Source organism: Hydra vulgaris, chromosome 01 (assembly GCF_038396675.1).
Source record: "Hydra vulgaris chromosome 01, alternate assembly HydraT2T_AEP".
Classification (NCBI taxonomy): Eukaryota; Metazoa; Cnidaria; class Hydrozoa; order Anthoathecata; family Hydridae; genus Hydra; species Hydra vulgaris.
The window spans coordinates 46,907,501-46,923,101 of record NC_088920.1 but is presented as its reverse complement, the minus strand read 5'-3'; the positions used below and the strand labels follow the sequence as shown (position 1 = coordinate 46,923,101).

General features: G+C 29.6%; 1 protein-coding gene across 4 annotated transcripts in view; it reads left to right on the top strand.

The window, feature by feature from the left end:
- The window catches only part of LOC101237007 (hemicentin-1), a 96,338-nt gene that overhangs the window by 40,842 nt on the left and 39,895 nt on the right, over positions 1-15,601 (top strand). For all 4 annotated transcript variants that reach the window (XM_065788377.1, XM_065788379.1, XM_065788378.1 and 1 more), the window contains exons 7-9: positions 5,757-6,056; positions 6,169-6,492; positions 6,704-6,898. In XM_065788377.1, coding sequence (XP_065644449.1) covers positions 5,757-6,056; positions 6,169-6,492; positions 6,704-6,898 — 819 coding nt within the window. The remainder of the gene's footprint in view (positions 1-5,756; positions 6,057-6,168; positions 6,493-6,703; positions 6,899-15,601) is intronic.

Below are 15,601 nucleotides of genomic sequence, written 5' to 3'. Positions count from 1 at the left end.
TATCTTAGAAAGCTTTGAATTTAAACGTTTGTTAAAAGTCTTGCAACACATGATACTTATGTTAGGATTGAATCCACAAAGCAGTTGATGAAAAGCTGGTTTTTCGACAGTAGCCAAGGACGCAATTGGTTTATTATCGTATATTTATTATTAAACTATCATGCAATTGGTTTAAAAGTAGTGATCTGAGCTGACCACTATGTATCTGAAAGGTTGTGAAGAGTGATTCCTTTAGATTCTTGAAAAATCTTTTACCTAGCCGGACTGCAGGCAATGAATACATAAAGAGTTTGAATGTTACCAAAAAAAGATCTCAGCGTAAAATTCAACTGTACGTACTACAGTTTAACTAAGGTTATCGGCGCTAAAAAATACATAAGGTTAATGGATTCTTAATAATAATTTACACTGCAACATTAAATAATTGCTTGTTAATAATCAATTGCATATTGTTCAAAAAAGATAAAATAAATTAATTTAACTAATTCCAAATTAAAAATTACCTTCAAATGCTTAAAAAAGTTTGATGTTAATGCCAGCGTGCCGATAATGGCTTTGAATTACCTACACATAATAAGCATATTGCTGATATTACTTTTTTTTGATCTGATGATTTTAAAAAAGGTACCATCTACAATGGTTGGTAAAATTACATTATTTTCTTGATTTTCATTTACTGATTCAAAACTCTTGTTATTTTCGCTGTTAACCGCAGCCATCTTTACAAAAAAAACAGCTGTCTGTAAATTAGTTACAATATTATTTATTAATAAAAAATTCTAACAAAACCTACAGAAATATTTATTATGATTATTTAAATGAAACTTTTAAAAAGCATTTTGTTAATGAAACATTCATAAAGAGCATTGCAAATAAACTTTTGCAATGATGTGTGTATATGTTCACATTTTGCTGAATGATATTAAAAGAAGTCTACTAAATTCATATTGTTCTTGTTCAGGATTTATGATATCATTGTTTTTGTTGTTACTATAATCAACAAAACGCTTAACTTTGTTAATGAATGGCGGTGTTTTTTAGATTTTAAAATAATAGTGTTTTTAGTTCTTAAAAAACATTCAACTAATTAACTAAAGAGAGATCAAAATCAGAATTACAAAAACAAAATTTATAATTTTTAATTTAATTTCTATTTTTTTACTTAAAGCATTTTTTCCTCTATTTACAGATGTATGTATATATATATATATATATGTATTTATGTATGTATGTATGTATGTATGTATGTATGTATGTATGTATGTATGTATGTATGTATGTATGTATGTATGTATTAGGGATGTGCCAAATGTTCAGTTTAGCTGAACATGCAGAAAATGCAAAATTTGCAAAATGTAATGTGTTTTTTTAGATTAGGCTTCGAATTTAACTCATTTGTACCGTATCTGGTAGCTATGGTAAAATAAGTTAAATTTTAATATAAAGTTTAATTATTTATTTTATTATATTATTATTAATGTATTTAAGTCAAACATCATGTACATTAAATAAAGAGTAAATAAAAAAGTGCATATACAGTCTACAACAACGCATCTACATCTACAACAACGCATCATTTGGAAATGTCTTAACATTCTGTTAAACGAACCAACAGTGAAATTTCTTTATAAAACTAGCTGCTTCGTGTATTAATTCCTCCTCTGTCATTTTTTGGTAATTTCCAAAGAAAGCTGAAGGTTTCTGAAGAAATCTGTTTTGCGGCGCTAAAAAGAACTGTAAGTCCTACATAAATATTGTTTAATATTTTAAAAATTTCAAGGAAGATTCGCCTACCTTGCTCATTTTACTCACATCTTTATTCTGGAATTGTTTCCTGCGATTGTTCATAAACAATTTTATTTCTATATCAAGGTTAGATGCAACAAGCTTAGTTTCATTCAACATTGCTTTTCAACTGTCACGAATAGCTACTAATTGTGAAATTAAGCTAACTATATTTGAAACCTCCATCTCTAATGTTGCGTTACTGGCTTGAATGATTTTGTTGCAAATGTCAATATGAATTAATATTCTGTGCCACACGAATCTCATTTCTAGTTTTTTGAGTAAGATTTAGCTGGAGCAAGTCTAAGAAAGCTACCTTTACTTCTGGAAGGTGAGCTACAAATGATTTAACACTCTCTACACTTTCTATTCGGTTTGACTACCTGGTGCCAGATATGCTGTGAAGGGATCAACAAGATTCATTGCGAACTAGGTAACGTAAAATAAATGTTTTTTGCTCAACATATGTTTTCATATCTCAATTAATGGCGAACTAAATAACGTAAAATAAAAGTTGTTTGCTCAACATATGTTGAGCTAACAACCTTTATTTTACATTACCTTGTTCGCCATAAATTGCAATCTGAAATTATAAAACGACATTTTTAAATTTGTAAATTATAGTGACAAAAATGGTTCTAAAATTACCAAATGATTAAAAAAACATTAGAAAGTATTATTATTCCACTGGCTGGTTATAGGGTTTAAAGTTATGATAATTTCCCAAATATGTCAGGCAAATACAATGAAGCACAAGCTATAATAAAAGAACTGTGTCCTACTGCTATGTATTCTCCTTGCCACAAATTTAACTTATGTGATAATGATACGGCTGAATGTATTCCAGAAACCATAACCTACTTTGGAACTATGCAAATGATATACACCTTATTCAGGTGTAGTCCAAAGATGTGGGAAATATTATCTAAGCATATTGGTTGCTCCTTTGTTTGCAATAATTGTATATTACACAACAGATTCATCACATATGTAATGAATCTGTTGTATAGTCTACAATTATTGCGTAGTACTTTGCAGAATGTCTTTTGTCCAAAACTTGCTGCTTAATAAGATCAGAACATTCTGCTAAAAACTCATTTTGGTAATCATTGAGAGGTAATGTACTTGCAGTCTTTCGCCCTGTTTTTTGTGACTCAGCTACTTTAAGAATATCTTCCTTTAGAATAGGGCCCTAGTTAGAAAGCAACTCTAACAGACCTAAAAAGTCTCCACTATTTTGAGTCACCAATGCGTTGCGAAGATCTCTGGAAAGCAAGGTTACATTTTCCTAAGAAAAGGATAACATCAACAATTATTCTCAAAATTTGGTACCATTTTCTGGTTCCACTATAATTGGTGATTCAATAAAATTATCAATATTACCTTGCATTGAAAGACGTTGTTCTAACTCACATCATGTTAGCATTTTCTATGCCCGTTACTCTTTTTATGGTATGAAATCTTGTTACATAATTTCCGCCAATTCGAACTCGCTAGCCAGCCTTCAGCTGTAGTTAATGCAGATTTGAAACCAATACTTAGCTTGGAACAGACACTGTTCCAAAATAACAGGCAAGGAAAACAAGCCTTATGCTTGCTATAAAAAAGCCTTATGCTTGCCTTATCCATACAAGCGTATGTCTGTATTCCTTTTCTTTCATTATTGTATTGCATTATTGTATGTACATTGTTTCTTTTTTTCTTTTCTTTTTTGTGCTCCTGATTTATGCATTTGAATATTTCTTGTACGCAGAATCTTGAAAGTATCAAATTGGTAAATTTAAAAAAATATGAAAAATTATTTTTCTATAATAAATTTAAACGAAATTTTTTTCTTTTTAATTTGTATCAACCACCACACGATTAAAAACATGGAAATAAACAAAGTAAGAAATTGTTAAAAAAAAAAATTCAAAACTATTTAAAATGAAATAAATTTATATTGCATATTAAGTCTATAAATCATTTTTAATAACATTTAAAGTATAAGATGTTAAAGAAATGTATAAATTAAAGAAAACAAGCAAAAGTTTATATTTATTTCATTCATTTTACATTACCATATTTTATAAAGTTCTTTTTTAAATTTAATACGATTTAGCATTACTTTAACGAGTTAGCATAGCATAAGCGAAGACTAACTAATGACAAGTTTTATAACTGTAGTGTAATGTTTTTCTTTTTATTAGTAACTTACATCGCGTTAATAAAACTGCATTTACTAAACTTTATGGGCCCTGATGTGGTGCACCAACTGCATCCCCTCTCATAGAGTCTGGTTTTCACTTCTAGTTTGATAACTAATGTTTATATTTAAAATTAGCAATAGTTCAGTTGCTGAACCATTTGGAGTTCAGCAAAATATCTTGGCCAAACGTTCGGATTCAGTGTTTAGCTTAAAACCAGATTCGACGCATTCCTAGTATGTATGTATGTATATATGTATGTATTTATGTGTGTATTTATGTATATACGTATGTATCTATGTATGTATTTATGTTTGTATTTATGTATATACGTATGTATCTATGTATGTATTTATGTATGTATTTATGTATGTGTGTATGTACATTTATGTGTGTATATCTTCAATCTTTGGGAAGTTTGATTTTAACTTTAGGCCAATATTTTACATGCTATAGTAGTAGAGAAAACCTTACATAATAATATTTGATAGTTTATATATTAATTTGAAAATGTATATATAAATTGTATATACATTTGAAAATGTATACATAAATGGATATATAATTAAATTATAAATATAAAATTTATAAATAAATGACAGTAATTAAATTTGAAAATAATTTATTAAACTTTATACTTTTTTAATTCAAAATAAATTTCAAATTCAGTTATTTATTTTGTTTATTAGGAATTTTAACTTTGTTTTTGACAAGTTTTATTTTAACAAGTTTTATACATCCCTATTAAAGAACATACATACTACAGTGACAGCTCTTTTTTCAGAGAGGTATTCAAAAAAATTGGTATACTTAACACACTTTCAAAATCATGAAAATGATTGGTTTTTTTTCATATTGTTGCAATAGATAATTTCAAATTATGAACAACGTGTTATAATCATCTTTGGTGATTCTTTTTAAGTATAGCTGGCAACATCTTTTTTTAAAAATTGCATGTTTGCAACACCATTGCAACACTGGGCTTTACATGATGCTACATCAAGTTCTTTTTCCTATAGGATTTTATCAAACTTTCAATAATTTATTCAATAATTAATGTATATACAATTTTATATATAATAGTTAAATAAATATATAATAATAGTTAGATATATATGATTATATTAATAATTATTATATTTATTTAATATTTAGTTTAATAGTTTTACCATTTAGTCTATCAAGATTCAAAAAGTCAAAAAATACTTCTCTAGTTTCTCTTTCTGCATTTACGTATCTCCTACACACAGATAGATCTTGTTGGTTTGCTCCTTTTACCTCATTTGCTAAAATTGAGTGGTAATTTTCAGCTTTGATTTCATTAAATTTGCCACTCTTGTTTGCATTTTTTCTCAATGATTTCAATTAATTCATTTTGGCCTTTAGGGCCAATGTTGTTGACATCTTTGTGTAATGGTATTTGCATATATCTGTGAATTAATTGGGTGTTTTTATTTTGATAATTAAAAAAGTTGTTACCCCTAACAACCTGCCTATTTGCCCTTCCACGTAAGGTGATCTTACAGCAACTGTATTTACACATATCTTACCGTAATTATTAATGTATTTACACATCTCACTGTAATTATTAATTTATATAATTATTAATGTATTTTTTATTAATGTTTCACTTTAATTCTTTTTTACCAATTATTGTTGATAAATCTTTTTTTACAAAAACAAACTTTTACAAAAGAAATTTTTCATGTTATTTAGTTTATTTTTTTAATGTTTATAAAATTTTTAAAATTAAAGTAATAATTTACATATGTTTGATTACTTTAGTTGCACCACAGCTTGTTGCAACAAACCTTGCTAATGCTGTACTTAGTTCAGATAATCCTATATACACATATTACTGTATTGTTGTCGGGTTTCCTAAACCAACTATTAAATGGTCGGCCAAAAATAAGCTACTAGCAACAACAAATCAAACATTTTTGGAAGAATTTGTATATGGTTACTGGAGAATTACTAGCACAATTAAAATAAGTTTATCTTGGGATTTTTTTGGAGAGCTTCAATGTGATTCTATTAATGGCTTTGATCCAAACATAAGCATGAAAGCTGTGTTAAAATTTCCTTGTGAGTTTTTTAATTTTTTGTTAGATATAATGTTTATTTTTAGCTTGCTATTTAGATAACTGTCATGTTTAAAAAAATTTTGTTAGAAAATAATTAAACTGTAATAATTTAGACAAGCCTTTTGTTAATCTCACCTCAAATGTTTCTACAATTATTATTGATGGATTACCAGCTGTATCAGTATATATGGATACTTCTCTTCAGTTAACATGCATTGTACAAGGATATGATTTAATGACAGTGAAATGGTACAGAGATAATATTTCAATATCTAATCAGGTGAATTTTGGTCCAGTTGTAAATTTAAGTGATTTAGGTTACATCCAAAGCAGTAGTCTTTTGATCAGACTAAGTCTTGATGAAAACTTTAAAGTCTACAAATGTGTTTCAAATACATCTGCTGGTGAAACAGAATCTGTATTAAAAATTTATGTGTGTAAGTTAGTTATAATTTATGTGTGTAAATTGTACACTTATAATGTAATAATTGGTTTATTTGAAACTTTTTATAATAATTACTATAGTTTATTCTAAAGATAAGTAATGGTTTTTGCTAGCTTGCTTTATACGTATCTGTGTTTTATAAGTTTCAACTAATTTTCTTACTAGTATTGACTAGTAAATATTAGTAATAATTTTTTTACTAGTATATGGAGGAATCACAAAACCTTTGGGAGGAGCTATATGTTTCAAGTTTCAAACAGATGCATTTCTCGATTGGCAGATTTTTTATTCACAACCTATAAGCACAGTCAAATGGGCAATGTTAAATGAAGATGGTTCAGAGAAGTTTATAATAGGAAAATTGACTAACCGTAATGTTATTAGTGCTTCAATGAAAAGTATGTTGTGCAGAATATTTTTAAAATAAATTTTAATTATTAAAACAATCATACATACATACTTATATACATATCATACACAAATACATACATCCATCCATCCATACATACATACATACATACATACATACATACATACATACATACATACATACATACATACATACATACATACATACATACATACATACATACATACCTACATACATACACACATAGGTATATATAAATAAATATATATATATATATATATATATATATATATATATATATATATATATATATATATATATATATTTATATACATATATATATATATACATATATATATATATACATATATATATACATTAGGGTGGTCCTTAAAGCAATAAAAAAATTTTTTTTTTGAAATGTTAAGCTCCCACCCTTTTAAAATGTTCCTTTGGGTAACAAGAGAGCCTGAAAAAAATATTTATGCAATCAGACTGTGTTGTGAGGTCGCCCAGCTTGTCTTTTTATAGGGTATAGCAAACATGAACACCGATTACGATTATTCCGAAAAGAGTAATTGACTGAAGTGACAGTTCAACAGTATTCTTATTAGTGTTTGTAACTCATAGTTAATGTAATGGCAGTGTAGAGATATAGTATTACTAGTGTAGTGTGTTGTAATTGTTCAATGTTCAAAATCACCACAGTAATGACTAAATTAGCAGGCCTATAAGACAGTCTGTGCCTGCAGTGTTGACTTGAGGCAATCCGGGTAGCGACGTCGGTGATCGGCCACAACTTGCAGAAGGAATTGGAACTGGTCCTCATCATGGGTTATGAGTTTATTTAACTCCTGCACAAGGGCTACACCCCGTTCAGCATTGTCATTTGTGACCAGAAGTTTGTTCACAATTGTTGTGCTTTGCTTTTAGAATGATTCGTTTTGGACCAGGTTGAACAGATTGTTTGGACTGTAGTGCATCCACCATGTTTCGGATGAAACGTTTGGATCGAAAAAGGCAAGGCCCACTATATATTCCGACAGATACCACAAGTGATGTTCAAGCTTCTTGCAAGTAGCTATGGCAATTTTTTCGTCAAACTGCCTGTAGCTGTAGAGATTCTGAAGCAGTTGAAGGTCATTACGAGGAGCGCTGGCAGCCAGTGGTGCAGTGAACCAGGCTTTCAGATATATGATGACTGTGAAGACGCACATCTTACGGAGGCCTTTCTCTTCAAATGCTGTGAGCTTAAATTGTGACCGGAACATCCAGACTTTGAGTGAGTATATAACTTTCGACATCCATCTAGCGTGATGCATGGCACCTGGTGCCATGAAGTTGATTCCACGTGCAGGATCAGGTGAACCTCCGAGGAAGATGATGGACAGCTGGAGGAGTTCACGATAGTCGTCTCACACTGACTCACGGAGCAACTGGCTATGAGCAAATTCCAGTGTTTCCTGCTTCACTGCGTATGGAATTTCACCCAACTCTGAGCCTGTCTCATACTTTGTCTGATCCAAAACGGACCATTTCTGCTGAAATCTTTTAAAAAGCAGAACCTCTGGGGCAGACGAGGGGGTAAGGCTTGCTGTAAATGCAGCTCTGGCCAACAGCTCCATTATATGATGGCGACATGCCAAGTACAGCAAATCCTTGCCAAGTGCTCGCTCAATTTCAACACAGGCCCCAATGTGAATTCCAGTATTTGAGCTGGTTGTGTCGAAACACATTCCAATAACACGATCTTGGACTCTCCACTCTTGAAGTGCTTGGACTACCGCTGACGCCTGATTTTTTCCTGTTCCACCAACCATCTTGCTTACCTTCAACAACTGACAGACACCAAAACTTGTAACTATTATTGGAAGGCGGTCAACATGATCTTTGCCACAAAGATCCTGCATTAACTTGCCATCCCAATGTACTGTCAACGGTACATCACTTGACAAATTGTTCTTCAAAGCTGCTGCAATTTCCGACCGATATCTCTCACGTCCACGCTTTATAGTGCTACAGTTTATACTGAGGTCGCTGATGTCATATCCCAAACTTTGAGCAGTTTCAGCAATGACGAAAGTGGCTTTCCTGTCGCTCATTTTGGTGCGATCTAATGCAGCAGCTAACTGAGGTGTTATTACTTTTTTCGTTGCTCTTATTTTTTTTTTTGGTGGAGTACAGAACTTATGCGCACTGAATTCACCATCATCATCGATGCGCTCTTCTTCACTGATGTAGTTTTTTTCATCCAACACTGCACTGGCTGAAGCCTGAGCCCATTGGTCCTTCGCTTGTTTTCTTCTAGCATTTTCCAGCTCAGTACGCTTTGCCTTCCATTCTTCCTTGGCTACCAGTGCTGTGTCGATTGAGCCCATATAACCTCGTCGACCAGGTTCCCGCTGTGCGGCAAGAAACTCGAGATCTTCCTGGATTTTTATCATCGTGACAGCATTAGCGTGAGCGATATCAAGGAGATCGTTCATTTTGCCACAAAATTGGGTTTCATTTGATGTATGCGACTCCGACTGGCGTGTTTTGTGCTTTTTCAGAGTTGACCATTCCTTATACAGTAGCTCCAACTTGGCAATGGCATGATCCTTCCGGCAAGTTGGAATACGAGCAATGTTCCAGACTTTTGTCACCTCTTCAATCAATTCAAATGGCGTGTTGTGAGTCCAAGATTGAGATGATGATGACAGAAAAGCCCTAGTGCTTCACCATTTGATGCAAGGCGGATGCTGGAAACTGCAGTAGTTGGTTCACCCAGGAGATATAGTGCCGACTTACTACGTGTTGTCATGTTTTGCCTACAAAGTGAAATAAAGAACAAATAAAGTTCACACAGTGTGATGGGACATGCGTTAGGCCCATAGGCTATTTCTTAAAATGATAAAATGGTCAATCGCTCATGAAATTCATATTAATTGTAGAAAGTGTTGAGTGATGCAAAATTAATAAGTAGTAAATTGCTTTCAATGCATAAAAAAAATTACAGCAATTGATTTTTTGCGCTGCCTACAAATACAACGAATGACGCAATACAATTTCAACTGGTCAAGGAGCAAAAAACAAAATGAAACGATAAATTTATACTCACTATTCTTGGTTTGAAGATTCCTTTGACTCCTTGTATTGTATTTACTGAGTTAAATTGCAGATAGTGAGACGTTTCTATTGCATTAACTGGTAATTATCTCACAAAACACGCATTAATATTTTGAAAAATGATGTTTATGCTAAATGACGTCAACCAACATGCATCAAAGAATACTTATTACTTAATTAGTTGATGGTTGATATTACTAAACACCTGAATCGACCACAAGGTGAAAGTGTTGATTAGTTTCAATGTTTCATGAACAAGTTTCATAAACTAATTTTTTTTTTTAAATAAGCCAAAATAACATTTATAGAACATGCTTGGGCGACCTCTAAACATCAACCAAATGTATAAATATTTTTACACAAACATCTTATCATATAAACGAACAATTCTAGGGGGTGGGAGCACAACATTTCAACTTTTCATTTTTAAGGACCACCCTAATATATATATATATATATATATATATATATATATATATATATATATATATATATATATATATATATATATATATATATATATATATATATATATATATATATATACATATATATATGTATATAGTTTATGCTATAGTATATATATATAGTTTATGCTATACTATATATAAACAGTTTATGCTACACATGTTTTAAAGAATAATAGCAATATATACATAACTTCCTTTCTGATCATCAATATGGATTTCAATCTTCTCGTTTTACTGCTGATTTGTGAACTGTAATAACTGATAGGTTTTATTGTGCATTAGATAGATGTGGAGAGCCTAAGGCTATTGCTCTTGACATTTCTAAAGCTTTTGATAAAGTTTGACATGCTGGTCTTCTCCATAAGTTTTCTTTTTACGGTGTATCAGGTAACATCTTTTAGGTTATTGAATCATTCTTTACCAATTGCAATATAAAAGTTGTCCCCAATGGACAGCACTCTTCTTCATATTCTGTAACTTCAGGGGTTCCTCAAGGTTCTTTGGCCCAATACTCTTTTTAATTTACATTAGCGAACTTCCAGAAATTCTCACATCTGAGCTTGCATTGTTCGCTGATGGTGCTACCATTTATTCTTATCTTGATAAGAAGCCAACTTTCTCTGATTGCTTGGAGGGGGCATTTGAGCTTGAAATGGATCTCACTTCTGCTACAGCATGGGTCTCTAAGTGGCTGGTGAACTTTAACTCAGATAAAACTTAATTTTTTTTAGCTAATTATTATCGAAATAATCTAGATCTTTTTACATTTATAAACAGTAATGTACTTGATGAGTCATCTATTCTTTATTTTCTAGGATTAACTCTTACCTCTAATCTTTCTTGGAAGTCATATATTAAATCCATTGCAAAATTATCATCTACTAAGGTTGCATCTTTTTATCGTGCTCACCATTTTCTTACTCCTGATTCTATTCTATATCTATAAATCTCAAATCCGTTTTTGTATTGAATATTGTTGCCATAACTGGGGGAGATCTTCTCTTTCTCTTTTAGACAAGGACCTGCTCTTGCAGCCAACCTCCAACCATTATCATATTGTTGTAATGTTGTTTCTCATTTTCTTTTCTATAAATACAACAATAGGCGAAATCATTTTATATACAAAAAATAACAATTTTTAAATAAAAATTGAAAAGGTTTTTTTTATGACATTTTGTTTGCAATATATTTTTTTTAAGTATATATATATTTGTATATATATATGTGTATATATATATATATATATATATATATATATATATATATATATATATATATATATATATATATATATATATATATTTATAACGCTAGATCGACTTTAAGTGGCCTTTTGTCAAAAACTTTACTGAATGTGGCATTTTACAAAACCTTCGAAATTTTCTAATAGAAATGCTTTTATTAAATGAAATCAAGTTGAAAAGTAATGTGAAATGTATATTAAGCGAACAAGAATGTTGTATGCCAAAAAAAATTAAAGTCAAAAAAAAAAGTCCACCTTGAGTTTTTTCATCAGTATAGGTTCCATTTAACGAAAATAATAATGTTAGATCAACTTAAAGTGGACTATTCCGGATTTACCTAATATTTTATACAATAATTAAAAGAGTTTAGTTTATGAGCGTGGATTGTGTCAAATCTGTGAAGATAAATAAACAACAGAATTATAATGATGTCAAGGGAGACTGGGTTGGATAATTCTTTAAAGTAAGGTTTATGATTTCATCATGTTTGAAACTTCACCTAAAGTGGATTTATTTAGAAACTTGTTTGAATCTTTGTCCTAAGTGGATTTATTATTAACATATTTAACAATTCCTTTAAAACATTTTTTTTGAAAACATGTTTGAAACTTTGTCTAAAGTGGATTTATTGAAAACACATTTAAAAACTCACTTAACTTAAATTTTTTAAAACATGTATGAAAATTAGCTTAAAGTGGATTTATATAAGAGATGTTTGAAACTTTACCAAAGTGGATTTATTTAAACATGTTTGAAAACATGCCTAGAGTAAACTCTCTTGTGCTCTTAATGCTTTAAATAGCGTCTCTTGTGCTCTCACTTATTTTACTCGTCATTCAATTAAGTTTCATTTTTTTACTGTTCCTAAGTGCTCCAAAAATTATTATTTGCCTAGTTTTTTTCCTCAAACATCAGTTCTTTTGAATTCATTTTCTTTATCTTGTTTTCCTCATTTATATAATTTGAAATCTTTTAAGTCGTCTGTCAATCGTTGTCTTGCTCTATAAACTTCATCTTTTCTCTTCCAGTAACTTCCAACTCTAATAGTGGCTGCTTGCAGCTATGTTGAAAGTGAAGATTAATACTGAAATCTACTAAGATTATTTTTATTTTGGTATGGTTAAAGGTTAACACTGTTGGAGCAGTTATGTATAAAAATTTCTTGGAAAATTTTTTCTTTCTTAATTTTATCTTAATTGTTTTAGTGTTATATATTAACACAATAAAAATTGTTTGTTTACATTTATTATATTTAATAACATTTAATATTTGATATATATATATATATATACATATATATAAATATATATATACATATATATATATATATATATATATATATATATATATATATATATATTTGTTTGTAGGGTGTCTTTAAACCCCCTATATATAAAAAATCAGAAAAAATCATCCTTTTACCCCCTCTAGATAAAAAGTCAGAACTCAGTATTTTTCAAGTGCTGTGGTTATCTTTTGTGATTAACTTAACCTAATTTAAGTTTAATTGTCTAATGTTTAGTACATGCTTAAGTCCATTTTTTTATTTAACGTGTCCTTAATATTGTTTAAGAGGAATTTCTTTAAAATCAGATCAACTTGGTACTCAAATAAAAGAAAATTTCAAATAAACCAAAAGAAATTGTAAAAAAAAATATCATAACACTTAAAAAACTCATGTTTTTTAAGTGTTATGATATTTTTTTAAAATATTTTTAATTAATAATTAATTTTTAATTAATTAATTAATATTTTTAAGTGTTATGATATTATTTTTTTTTACAAATGTCTAGATCTAAAAATATGCAGATAAAAAAAATTATGAATAAATAAATTACAAATCATCAGATGAAGGTAGTCTGGTTCTGGGAAACTCAGAAGCTCCAACTAATTCAGTAACACTAACACAATACTACTGCATAAATGATTTTTTAAATTCAATTATTCATTTATTATTAACAGCTGTACTTTTCAATACAATTTGAATATCTTATATAGTTTAAATATATGTTAAAATTACTAAATCATTACTTTCTTTTGCTTAAATATTGACACTTTTTTTAAAATTATGTACAGTTATTCACTACACTACTTAGCACCTTCGACAACTCAATTGATAACCATTTAAAACTAATAGAGTATATTAATAATTCAAAAAATTTAAATTTTCCAGGAAGTTAAGTACAGTATAGGGCTTTTTTTTATAAGGGCATATATATATATTGCTAGTATACACTAACAATATATATATTTTTGACAAATATAGCAAACAAATAAGGTAATAAATAACTTACAACACAATATACTAATGCTCTAAGAAGTAAACAATCTTGATAGATTACTTATTTCTTTGAGCATTTGAAGTGTGATATTAAACTTGTGTGGTATTATACAGCCATGGCTATAAGTTTAAATCCATTTCCCCCTTTTTGAAAATATACAACAAAGTTTGATTTTAGAGTGAAATAAACGTGTTTTTCAATAAAAGTATTTATTTTATAAACAATTTATTAATATTTTAATATTTTGTTGCGCCTACTTTGGCTTTTATCACCTCTGCAATTCTTTGCTTCTTATTACCTACTAATTTTTAACAATCTGCCTGCGTGATTTTAGCCCATTCAAGAGCAATAACTTCTATCAAATATTTTTTTTAAGTGACCCCATATGTCCTGACCTATCTTTTAAGTATTACTCATAAATTTTCTATGAGGTAATGGTCAGGCAACTGTGCTAGCCATTCTAAAATTTGGACTTTATTTTTACCAACCATTCTTTTGTATGATGTGCAGTATGGTATGGAGCATTGTTTTGTTGAAACAATATTGAAGATTTATCTTCATTTGAGAATATTTTATCATATATGTGTCATAACATGCTTCTAACACGTATAACAATATATTTTTTTGAATTTAGGCGTACTTCACACAAAAACATTTCTCCTAGTCCTTCTGCAGCCATAAAACCCCATATCATTACACTACCTCCATTAAATTTAACAGTAGACACAAGACAAGCTGGTAAAAATGCTTTATTAAGTCTTTTTCTCACATACGTTACGCCTTGAGTTCCAAAAATCTGTAAAAGAAAATCCAAAACATCAAGTTTTAGCACTAATTTTTTATATAAATTTAGTTATAAGGATCTATTTATTCATTATTTCTAAAGAACATAGTTAGTTTTTACTTACTTCAAAGTTAGATTCATAGGACCAGATTACTTAACTCCATTCTGCAGATGTCCAATCTTTGTGGCGTATCACCCATTCTAATCTTTTTTCTTATTTTTTTCTGAGAACCAAGGTTTTTTTCTTTGCCTTGCAGCTTTTTAAACCACATTCTGTCAATCTTCTTCTAATAGTTTGTGCAGAAATAATGGCTCCAGTTGCCGCTGCAAGGTCATGTGATAGCAACAAAGATGATTTACAGCAATTTTCCAAAGCCATTTGTGATATCATTCAGTCTTCTTGAGCTGTAGTTTTCTTTTTTCTTCTAGTTCAATATTTACTTTTAAGACTCCCGAAAGTTTTTTGTTGTTGTTTTAAAGTTAGTTGCACTGCACCACAAGAACATTTCAATATTTTTGCAATGTTTCACTCACTTTCTCTTTGCAAATACAAAAGAACAATCTGTCCTCGTATTCTTTCACTAAGTTCACATTGATTCCCCATTTTCTTAATGAAAAATATTATTTAATAAAAATTCCACAAGAAAAAATCACTATTTACACTTTTTAACTGTTTAAATAGATCTGCACTGTGTAAAGTATAATTATAGAATAAAAGCAATATTCACATTTTTATTACAATATTGAGAGTAGTGGGAGTCCTAAGAAAATATAACTTGAGGGATTCTTACTTAAAACCAATTTATTGATTTAGCCTGAGTTTTATATATTTAAGTATATTAT